A 20,015-nucleotide genomic window follows, 5' to 3' on the forward strand; every position below is an offset into this window, starting at 1 on the left:
TGAAATGTGAGATCTGATATTTTGTTTAAAGCTGACGATGAATACCTGGAAGCTGCTGTACTGGAAAGTGAGAGCTTTGTGTCTCTACGAGGAGAAATTGAGTAAGTACCTTATTTTCAGATGATAATTTTTAATTTTCTGGGTTTTGCTCTGCACATCCTCACAAGAGCTGGATTAAACATGCAGACAAATTGTTCAAGTGCTCTGAATATTAATCTAATAAGTCTGACTCTTTTAAATTGTAGGAATAAAGACTTCTGTTCAAGGTAAAAAGGGTTACTCACTGGGAATGTCTTGCACCCTGCCCTCGCAAGATTTTCCTAGAGGAAATCTCGCCCTTCTAGTTGTTCCAGATGTTAATTATGGGCAGCCGCCCATGTGGATCCAGACTGAAAGCTGCCAAAATGCCTGGAAATCGTGTTACAGGCTGGAAAATCTGACTATACCCAATCAGGAGAGGCCCTGTTTGAGGATCTCCATTTCTAAGACAAAATCATTGTTGGAAAAAAATTATGAAATGAACTTCTGGAAAGAATATATTATTTAGCGTCAGGGTATTTTGGAAAAATATTTTCATTACACTCTCCCTTCCCTAAATTGGCAAATTAGATGTCCGTGCATTTTCACCTAACATTTTATGGTTTTGGATGGTGTGTAAAAATACAAACAAATTCAGCAAAATACCTGGCAGTCTATTAAACTGTTTCCAAAACTAATAAACCTCACTGTTTGCTTCCTCAAATTGATCCAACTCTCTGCTCATTTTTGTTGATCCATCTCCATTGCTTCCATGGACATATTCAGCACCCATTTGTGTGAAGTAATAAAATCAAAGCTGTCTACACCTTCCCTCTTCTAAGCTTGAATTCATGTCTCTAACCCTAAAGTTTGTGGTTATATGAAGTATCTTATCTAAGTTTATTTAGTCCATTCCTTTAAAAATCTTTTTATAAGTAGGATTGTGGTGAGCAAAATGGTATGTAATCCATATGTTGTGAACATTCGCTGCTTTGCACAAATTCACAATCAACTCCAGATTTGTACTCTTATCCTTCTGCCCATCTTTTTCTTTACAACTTCAGTGTAAATTAGATGTCTACAACTTAGATGTTACAACTTAGGACTGAGCTTAGGAGGAACTTCTTCATCCAAAGGGTTGTGAATCTATGGAATTCCCTGCCCAGTGAAGCAGTTGAGGCTCCTTCATTAAATGTTTTCAAGATAAAGATAGATAGTTTTTTGAAGAATAAAGGGATTAAGGGTTATGGTGTTCGGTGGGAAAAGTGGAGCTGAGTCCACAAAAGATCAGCCAAGATCTCGCTGAATGGCGGAGCAGGCTCGAAGGGCCAGGTGGCCTACTCCTGCTCCTAGTTCTTATGTTATTATGTTCAGTGACACATGCCCTGTTACATCCAATACATCATGTTACCACTGTAAATTTAGTTTCTGTGCCAGCCTCTTCCCATAGTTTCTTCTAAGGATACAGAAAATAAGGAATCATTTAGTATGCAGGTTAATTTTGTTAATTCGTTATCAAGTCATCTTTCGGTTCTTTCACGGTCAGAATGCTTTTTTTAACCTGCTTGCTTCAAATACATGTATAGACAGGATAACTCTTTGTTATCCGACCTCTTTTATCTTGATTTTATATTTATCTTAATTCATCATGCTACACTTTAGGGCCTTTGGCCTAGAAATTCAATCATGCAACACCCATTTTCCAAGTAAAAGCAAGCACAGAAAGGTACAAGGGCCTAAGGCATGTGAGATGCCAGATGAGCACCATATTGGTTAAGGTGACCCAGTCGCCTGCCTGAAATTGGCCTATGCCGGTCTGAGTCCAAGTAACCATTTCCAGTCCTGTTATAACCCCAATGGAGGTTCCGGGATCAGGACCATACAGTTTCCCATGATCTCCCTGGAATATGAACTGCCCCTTTAAGGGGGCAAGGCTTCCTCTTAACTGGGAGAGCCCCAACTCGCATAAAAACCCCAGCCTGGCTGCAGGTCGGGGAAGGAGACCCATAGGGGAGTGGAAGAGTTTGGATTTGTGTCATAATGAAGCCTGTTCATAATATATATCGTCTATGTGCCCTGCTTACCCCGAATTAAACACTGACGGCGAGGATTCAGTAGTGCTGCTGTCGTCACCAGTTGCTTCACACCCGGTCCACCTGGTCTAGGTCACGGGAGGCCCCTCTACTGACCGCCCTGATGCCACACATAGGGAAACTGGAGCCATTTAATACAGGTGCAGACGATTGGGGACAATACATCGAAAGCTTGGAATATTTTTTTTACGACAAATGCGATTAAACCATCTGCCCCTGCCTATCAGGCCACTTACACCAGTGGTGACTGGCGAGGTCATTGCCGCCCTCCATTTTATGGGCTTGTTACCGGTCACGACATCCCACATTCGCAGGTGGACCCAGGCTGACCCTCAGCTATCACATGTATGCCACATGATGTAGTATGGGGCTCAGCACCGGGCTTTACCACAGGACCTGAAGGCCTATATCAAGGAGATGCAGGAGCTTAGCATAGAGAATGGAGTACACCTTTGGGGGACCTGCAGGGTGGTCCTCAAGCATGGATGAAGCCTTCTCACAATGGACACCCATGGATGTCGCAGCTATGTTTGGTGGCCTGCCGTCAATGTGGACATCAAACAGGTGGCCCAGCACTGGGTCCAGTGTCAGGCACACCAGAAGTTGCCTCCTGCAGCCCCGCTCTATCCATGGGAATGGTCGGGTCATCTGTTGTCTCGGCTCCATGTAGACTTTGCGCACCCCTTTCAGGGCTCAATATTTCTCATCCTCATCAATGCCCACTCCAAGTGGAAGGCGGTCCTCCAGATACAGGTGGCGACGGCCAGGGCCACCATAGAGAAACTCCGGCACATTTGTAGTATGCACGGCATACCTGTGGTGTTGGACAATGGGACGGCTTTCCCGAATGCAGAATGTGCGGTGATCCCATCCACCAACGGGATCCATCATGTGAGGACCACCCCGTACCACCCAGCTTTCAATGGGTTGGCCGAGCGGGTGGTGCAAACCCTCAAGCTGGGAATGAAGAAGCAGACAATGGGTTCCTGGGAGACCCGCTTGACCAGGTTCTTATTCTGCTACCGGACGACCCGCATGCCAAGGCAGGCATCGTGCTAGCCGAAATGTTGATGGCCCACTGCCTCTGCACATAGTTAAGTCATGACTCTGGATATTGACGGGAAAGTCTGCCGCATCCTGGACCAAACGGAGGCAGTCGCACGCTGCCGCAAACAGCTGTGTGAGTTTGCCTTAGGAGAGGCAGCACACGTCTGGAATTTCAGCGACAGAGACGTTTGGATCCCGGGCATCGTGAAAACGGGACCCATTTCCTACCGAATATGGGCACAGGGCTGTGAGTCTAATCGCCATGTGGATCACGTTCGAAGCCACGTGCTGGATACTCCAACCGCTGATTCAGATGTCCCAGCTCCGCCATCTATACCGCTGCCCCTGTTGCCACCGCCGCCCCTGACTCCGCTGGCTGTCGAGAATCCAAGGGTTGAGATTATGGGCTGGTTTAGCACACTGGGCTAAATCGTTGGCTTTTAAAGCAGATCGAGGCAGGCCAGCAGCATGGTTCAATTCCCCTACCAGCCTCCCCGAACAGGCGCCGGAATGTGGCGACTAGGGGCTTTTCACAGTAACTTCATTGAAGCCTACTCGTGACAATAAGCGACTTACATTTTCATTCATAGGACCATACGGTTTTCCATGACCTCCACGGAATATGAACTGTCCCTTTAAGGAGGCGGGGCTTCCCCTTAACAGGGAGAGCTCGAACTCACACAATAACCCTGCTGGTCAGGGAAGGAGACCCTTTGGGGAGTGAAGGTGTTTGGATTTGTGTCATAATAAACCTTGCTCATTAATTTCTGCTTATTGTCTATGTGTCCTGCTTATCGCAGGTTCAATAAGTCCCTTTACAAAACTGTTTTCAAACTAATTGTAGCATCCACCTCGAATGATGTTCTACTGCAGTTATTCTCTTTGCCATTATATGCATATCCTTACACTACCAGATTCTAGTTGTTGTGAACTTTGACCTCCTATTATTTATTGGTTGTTACTTAATACCAGGTCAAATAATTCCCCTGCTCTTCCAGATTCATTTCATGTTTTTACATTTGGTACTGCATCATGAACAGACCTTACACCCCTCATGATCCAGATTATATCATCTTTCCTAAATTCTTTCCAATGGACACTGACTTAAATGGAGTTTCATTTTAAAAAATAAATTTAGAGTACCCAAATAATTTTTTCCCATTAAGCAGCAATTTAGCATGGCCAATCCACCTACCCGGCTCATCTTTGGGTTGTGGGGGTGAAACCCATGCAAATACGGGAAGAATGTACAAACTCCACACAGACAGTGACCCTGGGCTGGGATCGGACCTGGGTCCTCAGCACCATGAGGCAGCAGTGCTAACCACTGCCCACTGTACTGCACTTCCCAATGAAACTGGAGTTTCTATGGATTGGTTGTGTAGTCTGTTGCACCAAGAGTTAGGCTAAACATGCCAACAGGTGGTTTATTGAACTAAGAACAGGTACTCGGAAAAACACTATTATTCACCTTACGTGGAAAAATCCAATTATAGTCAAATGGCCTAATGATTGAAGACTTGATAGGCTGGTTGAACTTGAGTAAAACCGCATAGAGATTTGTAGCCTACTAAAGGATTCTAGCCGATCCAAAAAGGTTAATCTCCAATTATAAATGTAGTTTCCTTTCACATCAAAGAACATTGTATCACCACCCCACCACCCATTTGTATCTCTAATCGGTACCTTGTGATCTGTACCTCATGTTTACACAACCCCTGCCACTATTGTCTACCTTTTTTTTGTTTGAAAGCATTTTATTAAGGCATTTATGATTTTATAACAACAATTACAAATGTAAACATAACTCAGTAAATAACAACCCCCCCCCCTCCCCCAGCCAACAACAATACCCAGCCAACATAGCTTTCACCCACTGTTCCCCAGTCCCCCCTCCTCCACTTGCTGAACTCGCCTAAACTAAGCTGTCTCTCTTCCCCTTCCCCCCCCCCCGCACCACCCCACCCCGCCCCGCTTACTGTATCTGCTAACAGTTTAATTTTCCCCAAAGAAGCCGATAAACGGTTGCCACCTCCTGGACGAACCCTAACGTCGATCCTCTTGGGGCGAACTTGATTTTCTCAAGCCCGAGAAACCCAGACACGTCACTAACCCCGAGTCCCTCCACGCCAATAAGATCCGTCTCCGGGCTACCAAGGAGGCAAAGGCCAAAACATCAGCCTCTTTCGCCCCCTGGACTCCCGGGTCTTCTGACACTCAAAATCGCCACCCATGGACACGGCGCCACTCTTGTCTTTAGCACCGTGGACATGACATCGGCAAATCCCTGCCAGAATCCCCGAAGCTTCGGACGTGCCCAAAACATGTGAATTTGATTTGTGGGCCCTCCCGCACAGCGCCCACATTTGTCGTCCACCCCTTCATAAAACCTTCTGGGGCACCGTCATGTGTGCCCGGTGAATCACCTTAATTGTATCAGGCTGAGCCTGGCACATGATGAGGACGTGCTGACTCTGCTCATGAGCATCCTCCCATTGAACCGCCTCCAGCACCTTGCCCAGCTCCTCCGCCCAGCTTAACCTCCCTATCTGGGTTCCCTCACACTCCATGAACTCTTTATAAATTTCCGAGAACTTCCCCTCCCCCAATCCCATTTTCGAAACTACTTGGCCTGTATCCCCTGTGGCGGTAGAAGCAGAAAGGTCGAAGCCTGCCTTCGAGCAAAATCCCTCACCTGCAGATAGCGAAACCCATTCCCTCCTGGAAGTTCAAACTCCTCCTCCAAATCCTCCAAACAGGGAAAGCTCCAATCAATAAACAGCCTCTCAATCCCCGCTCTCTCCCACCTCCGAAACACCCCCCCCCCCCCCCCCCCCCCCCCATCCAGCCTCCCTGGCACAAACCGATGGTTCCCACAAATTGGGAGCCCACACCGACACTCCCTCCACCCCCATATGCTTCTGGCACTACCCCCATACCCACCGAGCTGCCACTACCACCAGCCTCCCTCCACCCATGGGAGTGGCCGGGCTGGCCATGGTCACGATTATGCATCGATTTTGCGGGCCCTTTCCAAGGCTTAGCATTTCTACTAATAGTGGATGCCCACTCAGTGGTTAGACGTCCACCTCATGACAACAACCACGTCACAGGCCATGATCAAGGAGCTCCTTTAGTGTCCACAAAATCCCGGAGGTTTTAGTGCCGGACAAAGGCACGGCATTTACCTGCTTGGAGTTCGGGGATTTCCTGAGGACGACCTGATTTCTGCCACATGAAGACTGTTGATACCACCCATCCCCAGTGAGTGGGCCAAGTAGTGGGTGCAGACTTTCAAGATGGGCATGGGGAAACAGACCTAGGTTCCCCGGAGCCCCGCTTGGCTCCCCGGAGGACCGCATGGCTCGGTTTTTGATTTATTACTATACCATGCCACGCGCCACCACAGAGGTAGCACCTTCTGAGCTGTTGATGGGACGTTGGCTGTGCACATGGCTGAGCCTTGTCCTGCCTGGCATTGCGGCAAAATGCCGCGACGACGCAGACCCATCCGGGATATTTGGCATAGGTGACGCGGCCTATGTGTGGAATTTTGGTGATGGCACCTTATGGATTGTGGTGAAGCAGATGGGTCCGTTCTCTTACTCAGTGCGAGCACAACGGAAAGAGTCAAACAGGCATGCGTACTACCTCCAGAGCCACACGCAGGCGAGATCCCAGGGGCGTAGGTGCTCGTTCCTCCGCAGCTGCCATTGCTATGTTTTGAGGGGGACTTGCTCCACCACTTGGAAACGCGGCCCGTTAAAACTGCGGACCAGGAGTCCGACATGGCAACTCAACCAACCGAGGTGGCCATAGGTCCGGTGACATTCGCTGGCCCAGTGAGGTGGTGCCACTCTGACTGTTCACCCAAATTCACCACTCCACATTCACTACACAGCGAATGCCTGAAAGGCAGCCCCTGGCAAAGTGGGCTAAGGGTCAGACCTCTCCAGCCATCGAGATGAACGTTTGGACTTGGATGGGGGGGTTGGCGGTGTTATCACTCGACCGGAGGACATGGGGTCTGTGCCATTAGATTTCCTATGGCCTCACCTGTGTATGATCTGCCCAGATGAGGGGGTAGAGCTCAACCCTTAACCAAGGGCGCTCCGAGACATGAATACACCGGCCCGAGCATAGACTGAGCAAGGGAGATACTCCGGCCTAAATGTGGGCCGGGCAAAGACAGATACACCGGCCCAAGCAAGAGAGATACACCGGCCCGAGCAAGGGACATACACCTGCCCGAGTGTGGACTGAGCAAGGGACATACACCTGCCCGAGTGTGGACTGAGCAAGAGAGATACACCGGCCCGAGCAAGAGAGATACACCGGCCCGAGCAAGGGACATACACCGGCCCGAGCAAGGGACATACACCGGCCCGAGCAAGAGAGATACACCGGCCCGAGCAAGGGACATACACCGGCCCGAGCAAGAGAGATACACCGTCCCGAGCAAGGGACATACACCAGCCCGAGCAAGAGAGATACACCGGCCCGAGCAAGGGACATACACCAGCCCGAGCAAGAGAGATACACCAGCCCGAGCAAGGGACATACACCGTCCCGAGCAAGGGACATACACCGGCCCGAGCAAGGGACATACACCGGCCCGAGCAAGGGACATACACCGGCCCGAGCAAGGGACATACACCGGCCCGAGCAAGAGAGATACACCGGCCCGAGCAAGGGGGATAAACCGGCCCAAGTGTGGACTGAACAAGGGACATACACCGGCCTGAGTGTGAGCTGAGCAAGGGAGATACTCCGGCCCGAGTGTGGGCTGAGCAAGGGAGATACTCCGGCCCGAGTGTGGGCTGAGCAAGAGAGATACACCGGCCCGAGTGTGGGCTGAGCAAGGGAGATACACCGGCCCGAGTGTGGACCGAGCAAGAGAGATACACCCGCCCGCGCAAGGGAGATACACCGGCCCGAGTGTGGACTGAGCAAGGGACATACACCGGCCCGAACAAGAGAGATACGTCGGCCCGAGTGTGGGCTGAGCAAAGGGGATATACCGTCCCGAGTGTTGGCTGAGCAAGGGAGATACTCCGGCCCGAGCTTCGACCGATCAAGGGAGATAAACCGGCCCGAGCATGGACCGAGCAAGGGAGATACACCGGCCCGCGTGTGGGCTGAGCAAAGGGGATATACCGTCCCGAGTGTGGGCAGAGCAAGGGGGATACTCCGGCCCGAGCTTGGACCGAGCAAGGGACATACACCGGCCTGAGTGTGGGCTGAGCGAGGGAGATACTCCGGCCCGAGCTTGGACCGAGCAAGGGAGATACACCGGGCCAAATGCGGGCCGGGCAAAGGCAGAGACACCGGCCCAAGCAAGGGGGGTACACCGGCCCGAGCATGGACCTAGCAAGGGAGATCCACCGGCCCGAGTGTGGGCTGAGCAAGGGAGATACACCGGCCCGAGCATGGACCAAGCAAGGGAGATTCACCGGCCCGAGTGTGGGCTGAGCAAGGGAGATACACCGGCCCGAGCATGGACCGAGCAAGGTAGATTCACCGGCACGAGTGTGGGCTGAGCAAGGGAGATACGCCGGCCCGAGCATGGACCTAGCAAGGGAGATCCACCGGCCCGAGTGTGGGCTGAGCAAGGGAGATACACCGGCCCGAGCAAGGGAGATACACCGGCCCGAGCATGGACCAAGCAAGGGAGATTCACCGGCCCGAGTGTGGGCTGAGCAAGGGAGATACGCCGGCCCGAGCATGGACCGAGCAAGGGAGATACACCGGCCCGAGCATGGACCGAGCAAGGGAGATACACCGGCCCGAGCAAGGGGGATACACCGGCCCGAGCATGGACCGAGCAAGGGAGATACACCGGCCCGAGCATGGACCGAGCAAGGGGGATACACCGGCCCGAGTGTGGACTGAGCAAGGGAGATACACCGGCCCGAGCATGGACCGAGCAAGGGAGATACACCGGCCCGAGCATGGACCGAGCAAGAGAGATACACCGGCCCGAGCAAGGGGGATACACCGGCCCAAGCATGGACCGAGCAAGGGAGATACACCGGCCCGAGCATGGACCGAGCAAGGGAGACACACCGGCCCGAGCAAGGGGGACACACCGGCCCAAGCATGGACCGAGCAAGAGAGATACACCGGCCCGAGCATGGACCTAGCAAGAGAGATACACCGGCCCGAGCAAGGGGGATACACCGGCCCAAGCATGGACCGAGCAAGGGAGATACACCGGCCCGAGCATGGACCGAGCAAGGGAGATACACCGGCCCGAGCAAGGGGGACACACCGGCCCGAGCATGGACCAAGCATGGGAGATACACCGGACCGAGCAAGGGAGATACACCGGCCCGAGCATGGACCTAGCAAGAGAGATACACCGGCCCGAGTGTGGACCGAGCAAGGGAGATACACCGGCCCGAGCAAGGGGGATACACCGGCCCGAGCATGGACCGAGCAAGGGAGATACACCGGCCCGAGCATGGACCTAGCAAGAGAGATACACCGGCCCGAGTGTGGGCTGCGCAAGGGGGATACACCGGCCCGAGCATGGACCGAGCAAGGGAGATACACCGGCCCGAGCATGGACCTAGCAAGAGAGATACACCGGCCCGAGTGTGGGCTGCGCAAGGGGGATACACCGGCCCGAGCATGGACCGAGCAAGGGAGATACACCGGCCCGAGCATGGACCGAGCAAGGGAGATACACCGGCCCGAGCAAGGGGGACACACCGGCCCGAGCAAGGGGGACACACCGGCCCGAGCATGGACCAAGCATGGGAGATACACCGGCCCGAGCATGGACCGAGCAAGGGGGACACACGGCCCGAGTGTGGGCTGAGCAAGGGAGATACACCGGCCCGAGCAAGAGAGATACACCAGCCCGAGCATGGACCGAGCAAGGGAGATACACCGGCCCGAGCATGGACCGAGCAAGGGAGATACACCGGCCCGAGCATGGACCGAGCAAGGGGGATTTACCGGCCTGGGTATGGGCCGGGCAGGGGAGATACACCAGCTCGAGTGTGGGCTGAGCAAGGGAAATACACTAGCCCGAATGTGGGCCAGGCAGGGGAGATCGGGCAGGGCAAGTGAGATACACCAGCCCGAGGTTGTGCTGGGCAAGGAGGATACACCGGCCCAAGCGTGGGCCGGGCGGGGGAGACCCATCGGGGAGTAAAGTGTGAAGTGAGTAAGTCAGATAAAACCTTTTTGATCCCATCCATCATCGCTTCCTTGTGGTCACTTTGCCTGGATCTTGCACTACCTCTTTGATGAAGCTTTTGGTCATTGTTATATTACAGAAATGTAATAAGTATTGCTCCTTTGTCTTGCCGAGTTGTATTTAACTTGTTGATAAACAGTCGGAAGTCTTCCAGTTGATGACAAATTATTTATTGAGTAATAAAATAATATACTTGTGAGTTCTTTCACTTTAATACTTTGACTAGTAATATAATTAACTAATTAAATTAAACTAACAATTATGATAATTCACTACAATCTGATCTGTCACGTCTTTACTCTAGCTGTACTACACACACATTAACCTACAGAAAGAGCGAGAAACTCCTCATATAGGTCCGGTTAGTGTTGCCATCTAGTGATCATCTGTCTGTACTGACTGCACATTAACTAATTATCTATTAACATATACAGAGATCACTACAGTCATCTGACCTAATATCTCCTAATGTGAATCGGTGTCGTACATGACTGCACTGTAGCACAGTGGTTAGCACTTTTGCTTCACCGTGCCAGGGACCTGTGTTCGATTCCCAGCTTGGGTCACTCAATGTGCGGAGTCTGCATGTTCTCCCCGTGTCTGGCTGTGTTTCCTCCGGGTGCTCCGGTTTCCTCCCACAAGTCCTGAAAGGTGTGCTTCTTGGGTGAATTGGACATTCTGAATTCTCCCTCTGTGTACTCAAACAGGCGCCGGAATGTGGCGACTAGGGGATTTTTCCAGTAATTTCATTGCAGTGTTCATTTTGATTTGATTTATTGTCACATGCACCGAAGTACAGTGAAAAGTAATTTTTTGCGGCCAAGGGAATGTACACAGTACGTACATAGTAGACAAAAAAGAATAATCGACAGAGTACGTTGACAAATGGTACATCGACAAACAGCGAGTGGTTACAGTGCGGAACAAGGGACCAACCACAGCAAATACATGAGCAAGAGCAGCATAGGGCGTCGTGAATAGTGTTCTTGCAGGGAACAGGTCAGTCCGAGGGGGGAGTTGTTGAGGAGTGTTGTAGATGAAGGAAGAAGCTGTTCTTATGTCTGGATGTGCGGGTCTTCAGACTTCTGTACCTTCCGCCTGATGGAAGGGTCTGGAAGAAGGCAAAGCCTGGATGGGAGGGAAGGGTCTGGAAGAAGGCAATGCCTGGGTGGCCGGCATTGTCTGCCTTCTTGAGGCAGCGGGAGGTGTTTACAGAATCAATGTGAGGGTGGCAAGCTTGTGTGATGCGTTGTGCTGAGTTGACCACACTCTGCAGTTTCTTGCGATCTTGGGCCGAGCAGTTGCCATACCAAGCTGTAAGCCTACTTGTGACATTAATAAAGATTATTACTTTGTTGTATAATGCTCCAGTTAAGCATCTAGGGACATTTCACTGTGTTTATAGGCACTATGTAACTATACCTGTTCTTGTGATACTTATTGAAATTTCTCCACCTATCGAGAAGCACCAGGTTTCCTCTTTTGTTCTTGGCTCTGCTCACATCTATCAAACTTTAAGACATCCACTTCCCTTAAAATCCAACACTGAACTGTTTGTTACCTCTGCCACTGAAGGTGGACAGAGTAATGTCATCAACCTTGCCTGTTAATCTTTTGGTCTGTAAATGATGTATCTCAAAAACTGACAGGTGGATTTCAACTAAATTTGGTACACAGGATATGGCCCAAGGAAGAACTGATTAGTTTTTGGCAAAGATGCGGATCCTGAGTTTTTTTAAAGGATTCATTAACATTGGGAGATATGGTGAATTGACTTTTAAAAAAAAGAATATTGTGGGTTGTTTTACTTAGAATGTTATTGTCTATAATATAATAATCTTTATTGTCACAAGTAGGCTTAACATTAACACTGCAATTTTCATAGAATTTACAGTGCAGAAGGAGGCCATTCGGCCCATCGAGTCTGCACCAGCTCTTGGAAAGAGCACCCTACCCAAGGTCCACACCTCCACCCTATCCCCATAACCCAGTAACCCCGCTCAACACTAAGGGCAATTTTGGACACTAAGGGCAATTTTGGACACTAAGGGCAATTTTGGACACTAAGGGCAATTTCTCATGGCCAATCCACCTAACCCACACATCTTTGGACTGTGGGAGGAAACCGGAGCACCCGGAGGAAACCCACGCACACACGGGGAGGATGTGCAGACTCCGCACAGACAGTGACCCAAGCTGGAATCGTACCTGGGACCCTGGAGCTGTGAAGCAATTGTGCTATCCACAATGCTACCGTGCTACCGTGAAGTTACTGTGAAAATCCCCTAATCGCCACATTCCGGCTCCTGTTCGGGTACACAGAGGGAGAATTCAGAATGTCCAAATTACCTAACAGCACGTCTTTCGGGACTTGGGGGAGGAAACCGGAGCACCCAGAGGAAATCCACGCAGATACTTATTTATTGTTTGTTTTTAGGATGTGTGGATTACCTCAGTTGCTGTGGTGCAATTTGCGCAGTTGTTGAAATGTGAGCAGAGTTTTCAGAGCAGGTTGTTGGATGTGGATTGGCCTGAGTGTGGTAAACCACGTTATTGCATGATATGTATTGTACTGTATAGTGCATGCCTGGGCTTGTCCAGGCTGGCTCCTCCGGTGGCTCCTCCCCCCGGCCTTCTGCATAAAAGTGGCAAGAGTCCGCCTCCGGACCCAGTTCGAGTCCGGAGGCAGGCGGCTTGCTGTTTTGTGTATTAAAGCCTCTGTCACATTCATCACTCATCGTGTGTTATTGATGGTGTATCAATTTAATACACTAAACTCCTCAAGGTGAACTCATCACTCAAGCCTGATCGCTTGGAACTGGACCCACAAGCAGTCGACGCTACAGAGACTTTTGAACACTGGCTAAGCTGCTTTGAGGTGTACCTCGCATCCTTCAACGAAGACCTCACAGACCTCCAAAAGAAGCAGGTCCTCCACGCATGGGTGAGCCCAAGGGTTTTCCCCCTCATCAGGGACGCCCCCTCGTACGCGGAAGCGATAATGCTGCTAAAAGGACAATACGTGAAATCCATTAACCAGTATATGCCAGGCACCTCCTCGCCACGAGATGGCAACGCCCTGGGGAATCACTCGCAGAAGTTCTGCGTGCCCTGCGCATCCTCTGCCGGAACTGCAACTGTCGGGCGATATCGGCTACCCAGCACGCGGAGCTGCTGATCAGGGACGTTTATGTCGTGGGCTTGAACTCTAACTATATCCACCAGCGGTTACTAGAAGGGGGGACACTCGGCCTCCCAGAGACAGTACAACTCTCCAGCTCGCTGGAGCTGGCCTCCCAGAACATGGGGGCCTACACCTCCGACCGCGCGGCACCCTCGTGGGTCTTGTGGGCGCAGCCATCAACCGACCCGGGTGTGACGCAAGCCTGCGCCGCGCAGCGGCCCGCCAACGCCGGAGGCCGAAAGTGCTACTTCTGCAGCCAGAGTAATCAACCCCGACGACGCTGCCCGGCACGGAATGCAACTTGTAACGGCTGTGGGAAGAAGGGCAATTTTGCAAAAGCCTGCCAGGCCCGATCTTCCCCTAAATCCTCTAGGCCCAGCAGCGCTGCCTGCTGCCTGTCGGGGCCGCCCCCAACTGCCGCGCCACCCACCATGTGCGACCTGTGGGCGCCGCCATCTTTACTTTTGGCCGCCACGTGCGACCCACGGGGGCCGCCATCTTGCACCTCACCCGCCACGTGCGACTCATGGGGGCCGCCACCTTGGGGCCACTCCACAGCCTCCTGGGAGCCCTGCTCATCCGACCGTACACCGGCCGCCGCTACCTCCGACTGGCCTACCGACCGCCTTCTGACACTCGCCTCCGTCACACTCGACCAGTCCCGGCCGCACCACCTCGCGAAGTCCACGATAACCGTCCGGATCAACGGGCACAAGACGGCCTGCTTTTTTGACTCCGGGAGCTCGGACAACTTCAAACACCCAGATACGGTAAGGCGCTGCTCCCTCCCAATCTTACCCGCGACCCAGAAAATCTCCCTGGCTTCCGAATCACATGCAGTAGAAATCCGGGGGTACTGTGTCGCGACCCTCACTGTGCAAGGCGTAGAGTACACCAACTTTAGGCTCTACGTTCTCCCCCATCTCTGCGCTGCCCTATTACTGGGGCTCGACTTCCAGTGGCATCTCCAGTGTTACCTTAAAGTTCAACGGACCCCTGCCCCCCCTCACCCTCTATAGCCTCGCTACCCTTAAGGTCGCCCCACACTCCCTCTTCGCAAACCTCACCCCGGACTGTAAGCCCGTCGCTACCAGAAGCAGACGCTACAGTGCCCAGGACAGGGCCTTCATCAGGTCAGAGGTCCAGCGACTCCTGCGAGAGGGGATCATTGAGGCTAGTAACAGCCCCTGGAGAGCCCAAGTGGTGGTCGGCAAGACTGGGGAGAAGCACCGGATGGTCATCGATTATAGCCAGACCATCAACCGGTACACGCAGCTCGGTGCGTACCCCCGCCGCCGCATATCTGACATGGTCAATCAGATTGCGCAGTGTCGAGTCTTCTCTACAGTCGACTTGAAGTCTGCATACCACCAGCTCCCTATCCGCCCAGAGGACCGCTAATACACTGCCTTCGAGGCAGATGGCCGCCTCTAACACTTGCTCAGGATTCACTGCGGCGTCACCAATGGGGTCTCGGTCTTCCAAAGGGAAATGAACCGAATGGTTGACCAATAAGGGCTGCGGGCCACGTTCCTGTACTAGACAACGTCACCATTTGCAGCCGTGACCAGCAGGACCATGACTAGAACCTCCGGCGCTTCCTCCACACCGCTAAACTCCTGAACCTAACTCATAATAGAGAGAAATGCGTCTTCCGCACAACCTGCCTGGCCATCCTCGGCTACGTCGTGGAACACGGAGTCCTAGGGCCCGACCCCGACAGCATGCGCCCCCTCCTGGAACTCCCCCTCCCCCACTGCCCCAAGGCCCTGAAGAGATGCCTGGGATTCTTCTCTTACTAGTCCCAGTGGGTCCCCAATTATGCGGACAAGGCCCGTCCACTGATCAAATCCACCATTTTTCCCCTGACGGCTGAGGCCCACCTGGCCTTCAATCGCATCAAGGCAGATATTGCCAAAGCCGCGATGCACACTGGACGAGTCCATCCCATTCCAAGTGGAGAGCGATGCGTCTGACTTTGCTCTGGCCGCTACACTCAACCAGGCGGGCAGCCCGTGGCTTTCTTCTCCCGTACCCTACATGCCTCCGACATTCGACACTCCTCCGTCGAAAAGGAAGCTCATGCCATTGTAGAAGTTGTGCGACATTGGGTGCATTACCTGGCCGGCAGGCGATTCACTCTCCTCACTGACCAACGGTCGGTTGCCTTCATGTTTAATAACACATAGCGGAGCAAGATCAAGAATGACAAGATCCTGAGGTGGCGGATCGAGCTCTCCACAAACAGCTATGATATCTTGTATCGTCCCGGGAAGCTCAATGAGCCCCCAGATGCCCTCTCCCGCAGGACATGTGCCAGCGCACAAGTAGACCGACTCCGGGCCCTCCACAACGACCTCTGTCACCCGGGGGTCAACCGGTATTTCCACTTCATCAAGGCTCACAACCTGCCCTACTCCATCGAGGAGGTCAGGTCGGTGACCAGGGACTACCAGGTCTATGCGGAGTGCAAACCGCACTTCTATCGGCCAGACAGAGCACATCTGGTAAAGGCCTCCCGCCCCTTTGAGCGCCTCAGCATGGACTTCAAAGGGCCCGTCCCCTCCACTGACTGTAACGTGAACTTCCTCAACATCATTGACGAGTCCTCCAGATTCCCATTCGCCATGCCCTGCTCTGACATGACCTCTGCCTCCATTATCAAGGCCCTGCACAGCCTTTTCACCCTGTTTGGGTTCCCCGCCTACATCCACAGTGACCGGGGCTCCTCCTTTATGAGCGACGAGTTGCATCAGTTCCTGCTCAGCAAAGGCATCGCCTCCAGCAGGACGACCAGCTATAACCCCCGGGGAAACGGAAAGGTGGAGAGGGAGAATGCGATGGCCTGGAAGGCCATCCTCCTGGCCCTACGGTCGAAAAGTCTCCCAGTCTCCCGCTGGCAGGAGGTCCTCCTCGATGCACTTCACTCCATCCAGTCGCTCCTATGTACAGCCACCAACGAGACTCCTCATGAATGTATGTTTGCCTTCCCCAGGAAGTCCACCTCCAGGTCTCGCTTCCGTCCTGGCCGACAGTCCCAGTGCCCGTCCTTCTCCGCAAGCATGCGAGGGGCCATAAAACCGACCCCCTCGTCGAGAAGGCCCTGCTACTCCATGGAAACCCCCAGTATGCCTACGTGACACACCAGGTCGGGCGGCAGGACACGGTCTCCCTACGGGATTTGGCTCCTGCAAGCTCCCCGTTGGCCAGCACCACCACCCCCCACCTTCTTCCCCCACCTCCCTCATGAACTGACACCCACAGGCCCACCGGCGTCAAGCACCACACCAACCCCCCCCCCCCCCCCCCCCCCTCGCCAACTCAACATCTGGGTGAAGAAGACAACACGCTCCCGGATGCGCAGGCTTCGACGCCCACACCACAGCCGGGACTGAGGCGATTACGGCTGAATGTCATGGCCCCCGACAGACTTGACCTTTAAGACCATTTCACCCCCGCCGGACTCTTTTCTTTAAACAGGGGGTGAATGTGGTAAACCACGTTATTGCATTATATGTATTGTACTGTATTGGGCATGCCTGAGCTTGTCCAGGCTGGCTCTGCCTGTGGCGCCTCCCCTCGGGCTTCTGTATAAAAGTGGCAAGTTTCTACCTCTGGACCCAGTTCGGGTCCAGAGGCAGGCTTGCTGTTTAGTGTATAAATTTTATGAATAAAGTATATTTTTTTGAATTTAAAAAAAATCAAAGTCATGTGCATCACTCGTCGTCGTGTGTTATTGATGGTGTATCACTGAGTGAGACGAAAGCTTGGAATAAAATGATTTACTTTTTTCAGCTTTGTGGCTAGAGCATCAACCCGACAGGCAAAAGCCTCGAGGGAGAACTGTGCATTTACTTTTGAGTTAACAGGGCGTGGAGATATTGGGTCCTTGTTCGTAGTCACGCTGTTGTTTTCTCTATCTGCTACGGTAACAGTATCCACCAGCCCTTTATGGTTTCAACATCTAGTTTCTGGATCTTTATATTCCTTATCCTTCCTCTTTCTGGCTATCCCTCTGCCTCTCCCCCTTACGTTTCATTCAAATGTTCACTTCCTACTACTGCATTAATGTCTTCCTTCAGGCAGACTCCCAGTCCACCACCCGCAGTCTTGCAGCATCTAAGTCGCCCTCCAGCAGCTTAGTTTATTACATACATTCCTCATTCTCCCTCCTCCTAAACACACATCTCAGCCCTGTTTCTGAGCTGTGATCATCTTTAAACGGCGGCGTTGTTTGCCCCGCGCCCTTGCTGAGGCTGAGCGTTGACAGAGGGAAGTCTGTGGCCGCTGCAGCTGTAACCTGAGACTGATCTGGGGCTGTGCCTCGGGCAGAGGGGAGGGAGAGAGCGCGGAAGTGAGGGAGCTGGGCGGAGGACAGAATCGAGCGGCAGCGCCATGTCAGGTCAGTGCTCACCGCCCAGTCACTCGGCGAAGCAAAAAGCAAGGGTAAAAGCTGGGAGGAGCCCCCCACCCGGGTTCCCGCTGGGCCCCCACCCCCTGCGCCCAGGGCTCCGCTCCGTACCCAGCGGAAGGTGTGTGTGGGTGGGGCAGAAGTTTGCAGCCGTGGCGCCGCCTCGTTACTTCCGCGCGATGTGTTGAGCTCCCCGAGCCCCAGCCCCTGCCCCTGAAGCCTGTCCTTGCAGACACCACATGAAGCGGCGGGGCGCAGTCAGTTCACCTTGGCGCTGGTCACCCAGCTAACCTTGGCATTGCCTTGTGCTTACACATTACCCATACAGTCACAAACCTCAAAACTGCCTTTCTTATTATTTTGTGGATTAAATTTTCACAATCCCCGGAGCGATTGGATTTCATTTCGGCCTATGTCATAAAAAGGACAACCATATATAATATATGTCACTTTTCACAACAACTGAACCTCTCAAAGTCCCTTGACAGCCAATTTACTTTTTGGGATTCGAAGTTGCAGCAGCTGATATGCATTCAGCAAACTCCCACCAACAGCAAGGTGGTGATGTTTTTTTTGTAATGTTGATTGAAGGATTGGCCAGGTCACCAGGATAACTCCCCTGCATTCGTTTTTTGAAAAAACATTTTTATTCTCCTCCATTTTCACATTTTCTCCCACATTTACATCCATCAACAATAAACAATAATCAGCAAGATATGTCAGTCCCCATAGTAACAACAATCCCATCTACCCACCAACCCCCAAACCTCTACCCGCATGTTTACATAAACAAATGACAAAAAGGAATCAGGGATTACCCGTAGTCACCCTTAATCTTACACAGCTCCCACCCCAGGTCTCCAGCTCCTCCCGCCCACTGCCTCTTGTAAAACTCCTCCCCCCACCCTTGGTTCCTTCCCCTGCAACTTTCCACCCTGGCTAGACCACTCGGACACTCCCCTGCATTTGTTTGAAGACTAGCAGTTCAGGAGCCATTCCAGTTCCACCAAATCCACTTCAGGCAGGAAGCAACATTTTCTTGGAGTCGGGGTTTTACAACACCGGATGAGGCCCTTCGGCCCATCGTGTCTGCACCATCTGTCAAACACCTATCCATACTAATCCTATTTTCCAGCACTTGGTTGGCAGCCCAGTATGCTGTGGTATTTCAATGCTCATCTAAATGCTTCTTAAATGTAATGAGGGTTCCTGCCTCTAATACCCTTTTTGGCAGTGAGCTCCAGATTTCTACCACCCTCGGGGTGGAAAGGTTTTCCCCCAATCCGCCCTAAATCTCTTTTCCTTTACCTTATATCTATGCCCCCAGGTTATTGACTCCTCTACCAAGGAGGAAAAAGAATCTCCTGATGTATGTCCCTCATAATTTTGTACAGCTCTGTCAGGTCCCACCTCCGCCTTCTCTGATGTAAGGAAAACCACCCAAAGCTTTGACAAAGGGTCACCTGGACTCGAAACGTTGGCTCTTTTCTCCCTACAGATGCTGCCAGATCTGCTGAGATTTTCCAGCATTTTCTTTTTGGTCCCAGTGAATCTCCTCTACACCCTTTCTAGTCCAATCAAATCCTTCCTATAATGGGGAGACCAGAACTGCTCTCAGTACTCTAGCTCGTGGCCTAACAAGAACTCCATCATAACCTCCCTGCTCTTATATTCTATGCCTTGGCTAATAAAGGCACTGTGCCTTCTTCACCAACTTGTCTATTTGTCCTTGCTGCCTCCAGGGATCTATGTTAGACATGCACTCCAAGGTCCCTCTGATCCACTTTACTTCCTAGAGTCCTACCGTTCGTTGTGTATTCCCTTGTCTTGTCAGTCCTCTCAAAATCCATCACCTCACACTTTTCGGGGTTAAATTCCATTTGCCACTGTTCTGCCTATCTGACCAGCCTGTCTATATCATCCTGAAATCTAAGGTTTTCCTCGTCGCTATTACACCAGCAATTTTCATGTCACCTGTGAAATTACTAATCACTAATGTCCACTACAAACGCTAAGGGGGTTGGTTAGTTCAGTTGGCTGGATGGCTGGTTTGTG

The 20,015-nt window shown here is 52.2% G+C and overlaps 1 protein-coding gene across 2 annotated transcripts in view; it reads left to right on the forward strand.

Moving 5' to 3' along the window:
* The window catches only part of LOC140388400 (caspase recruitment domain-containing protein 19-like), an 88,583-nt gene that overhangs the window by 14,386 nt on the left and 54,182 nt on the right, over positions 1 to 20,015 (forward strand). For both annotated transcript variants that reach the window (XM_072472508.1, XM_072472509.1), the window contains exon 2: positions 32 to 101. In XM_072472508.1, the coding sequence (XP_072328609.1) occupies positions 38 to 101 (64 nt within the window). In that variant the 5' untranslated portion in view covers positions 32 to 37. The remainder of the gene's footprint in view (positions 1 to 31; positions 102 to 20,015) is intronic.

This window comes from Scyliorhinus torazame, chromosome 13 (assembly GCF_047496885.1).
Source record: "Scyliorhinus torazame isolate Kashiwa2021f chromosome 13, sScyTor2.1, whole genome shotgun sequence".
Lineage (NCBI taxonomy): Eukaryota > Metazoa > Chordata > Chondrichthyes > Carcharhiniformes > Scyliorhinidae > Scyliorhinus > Scyliorhinus torazame.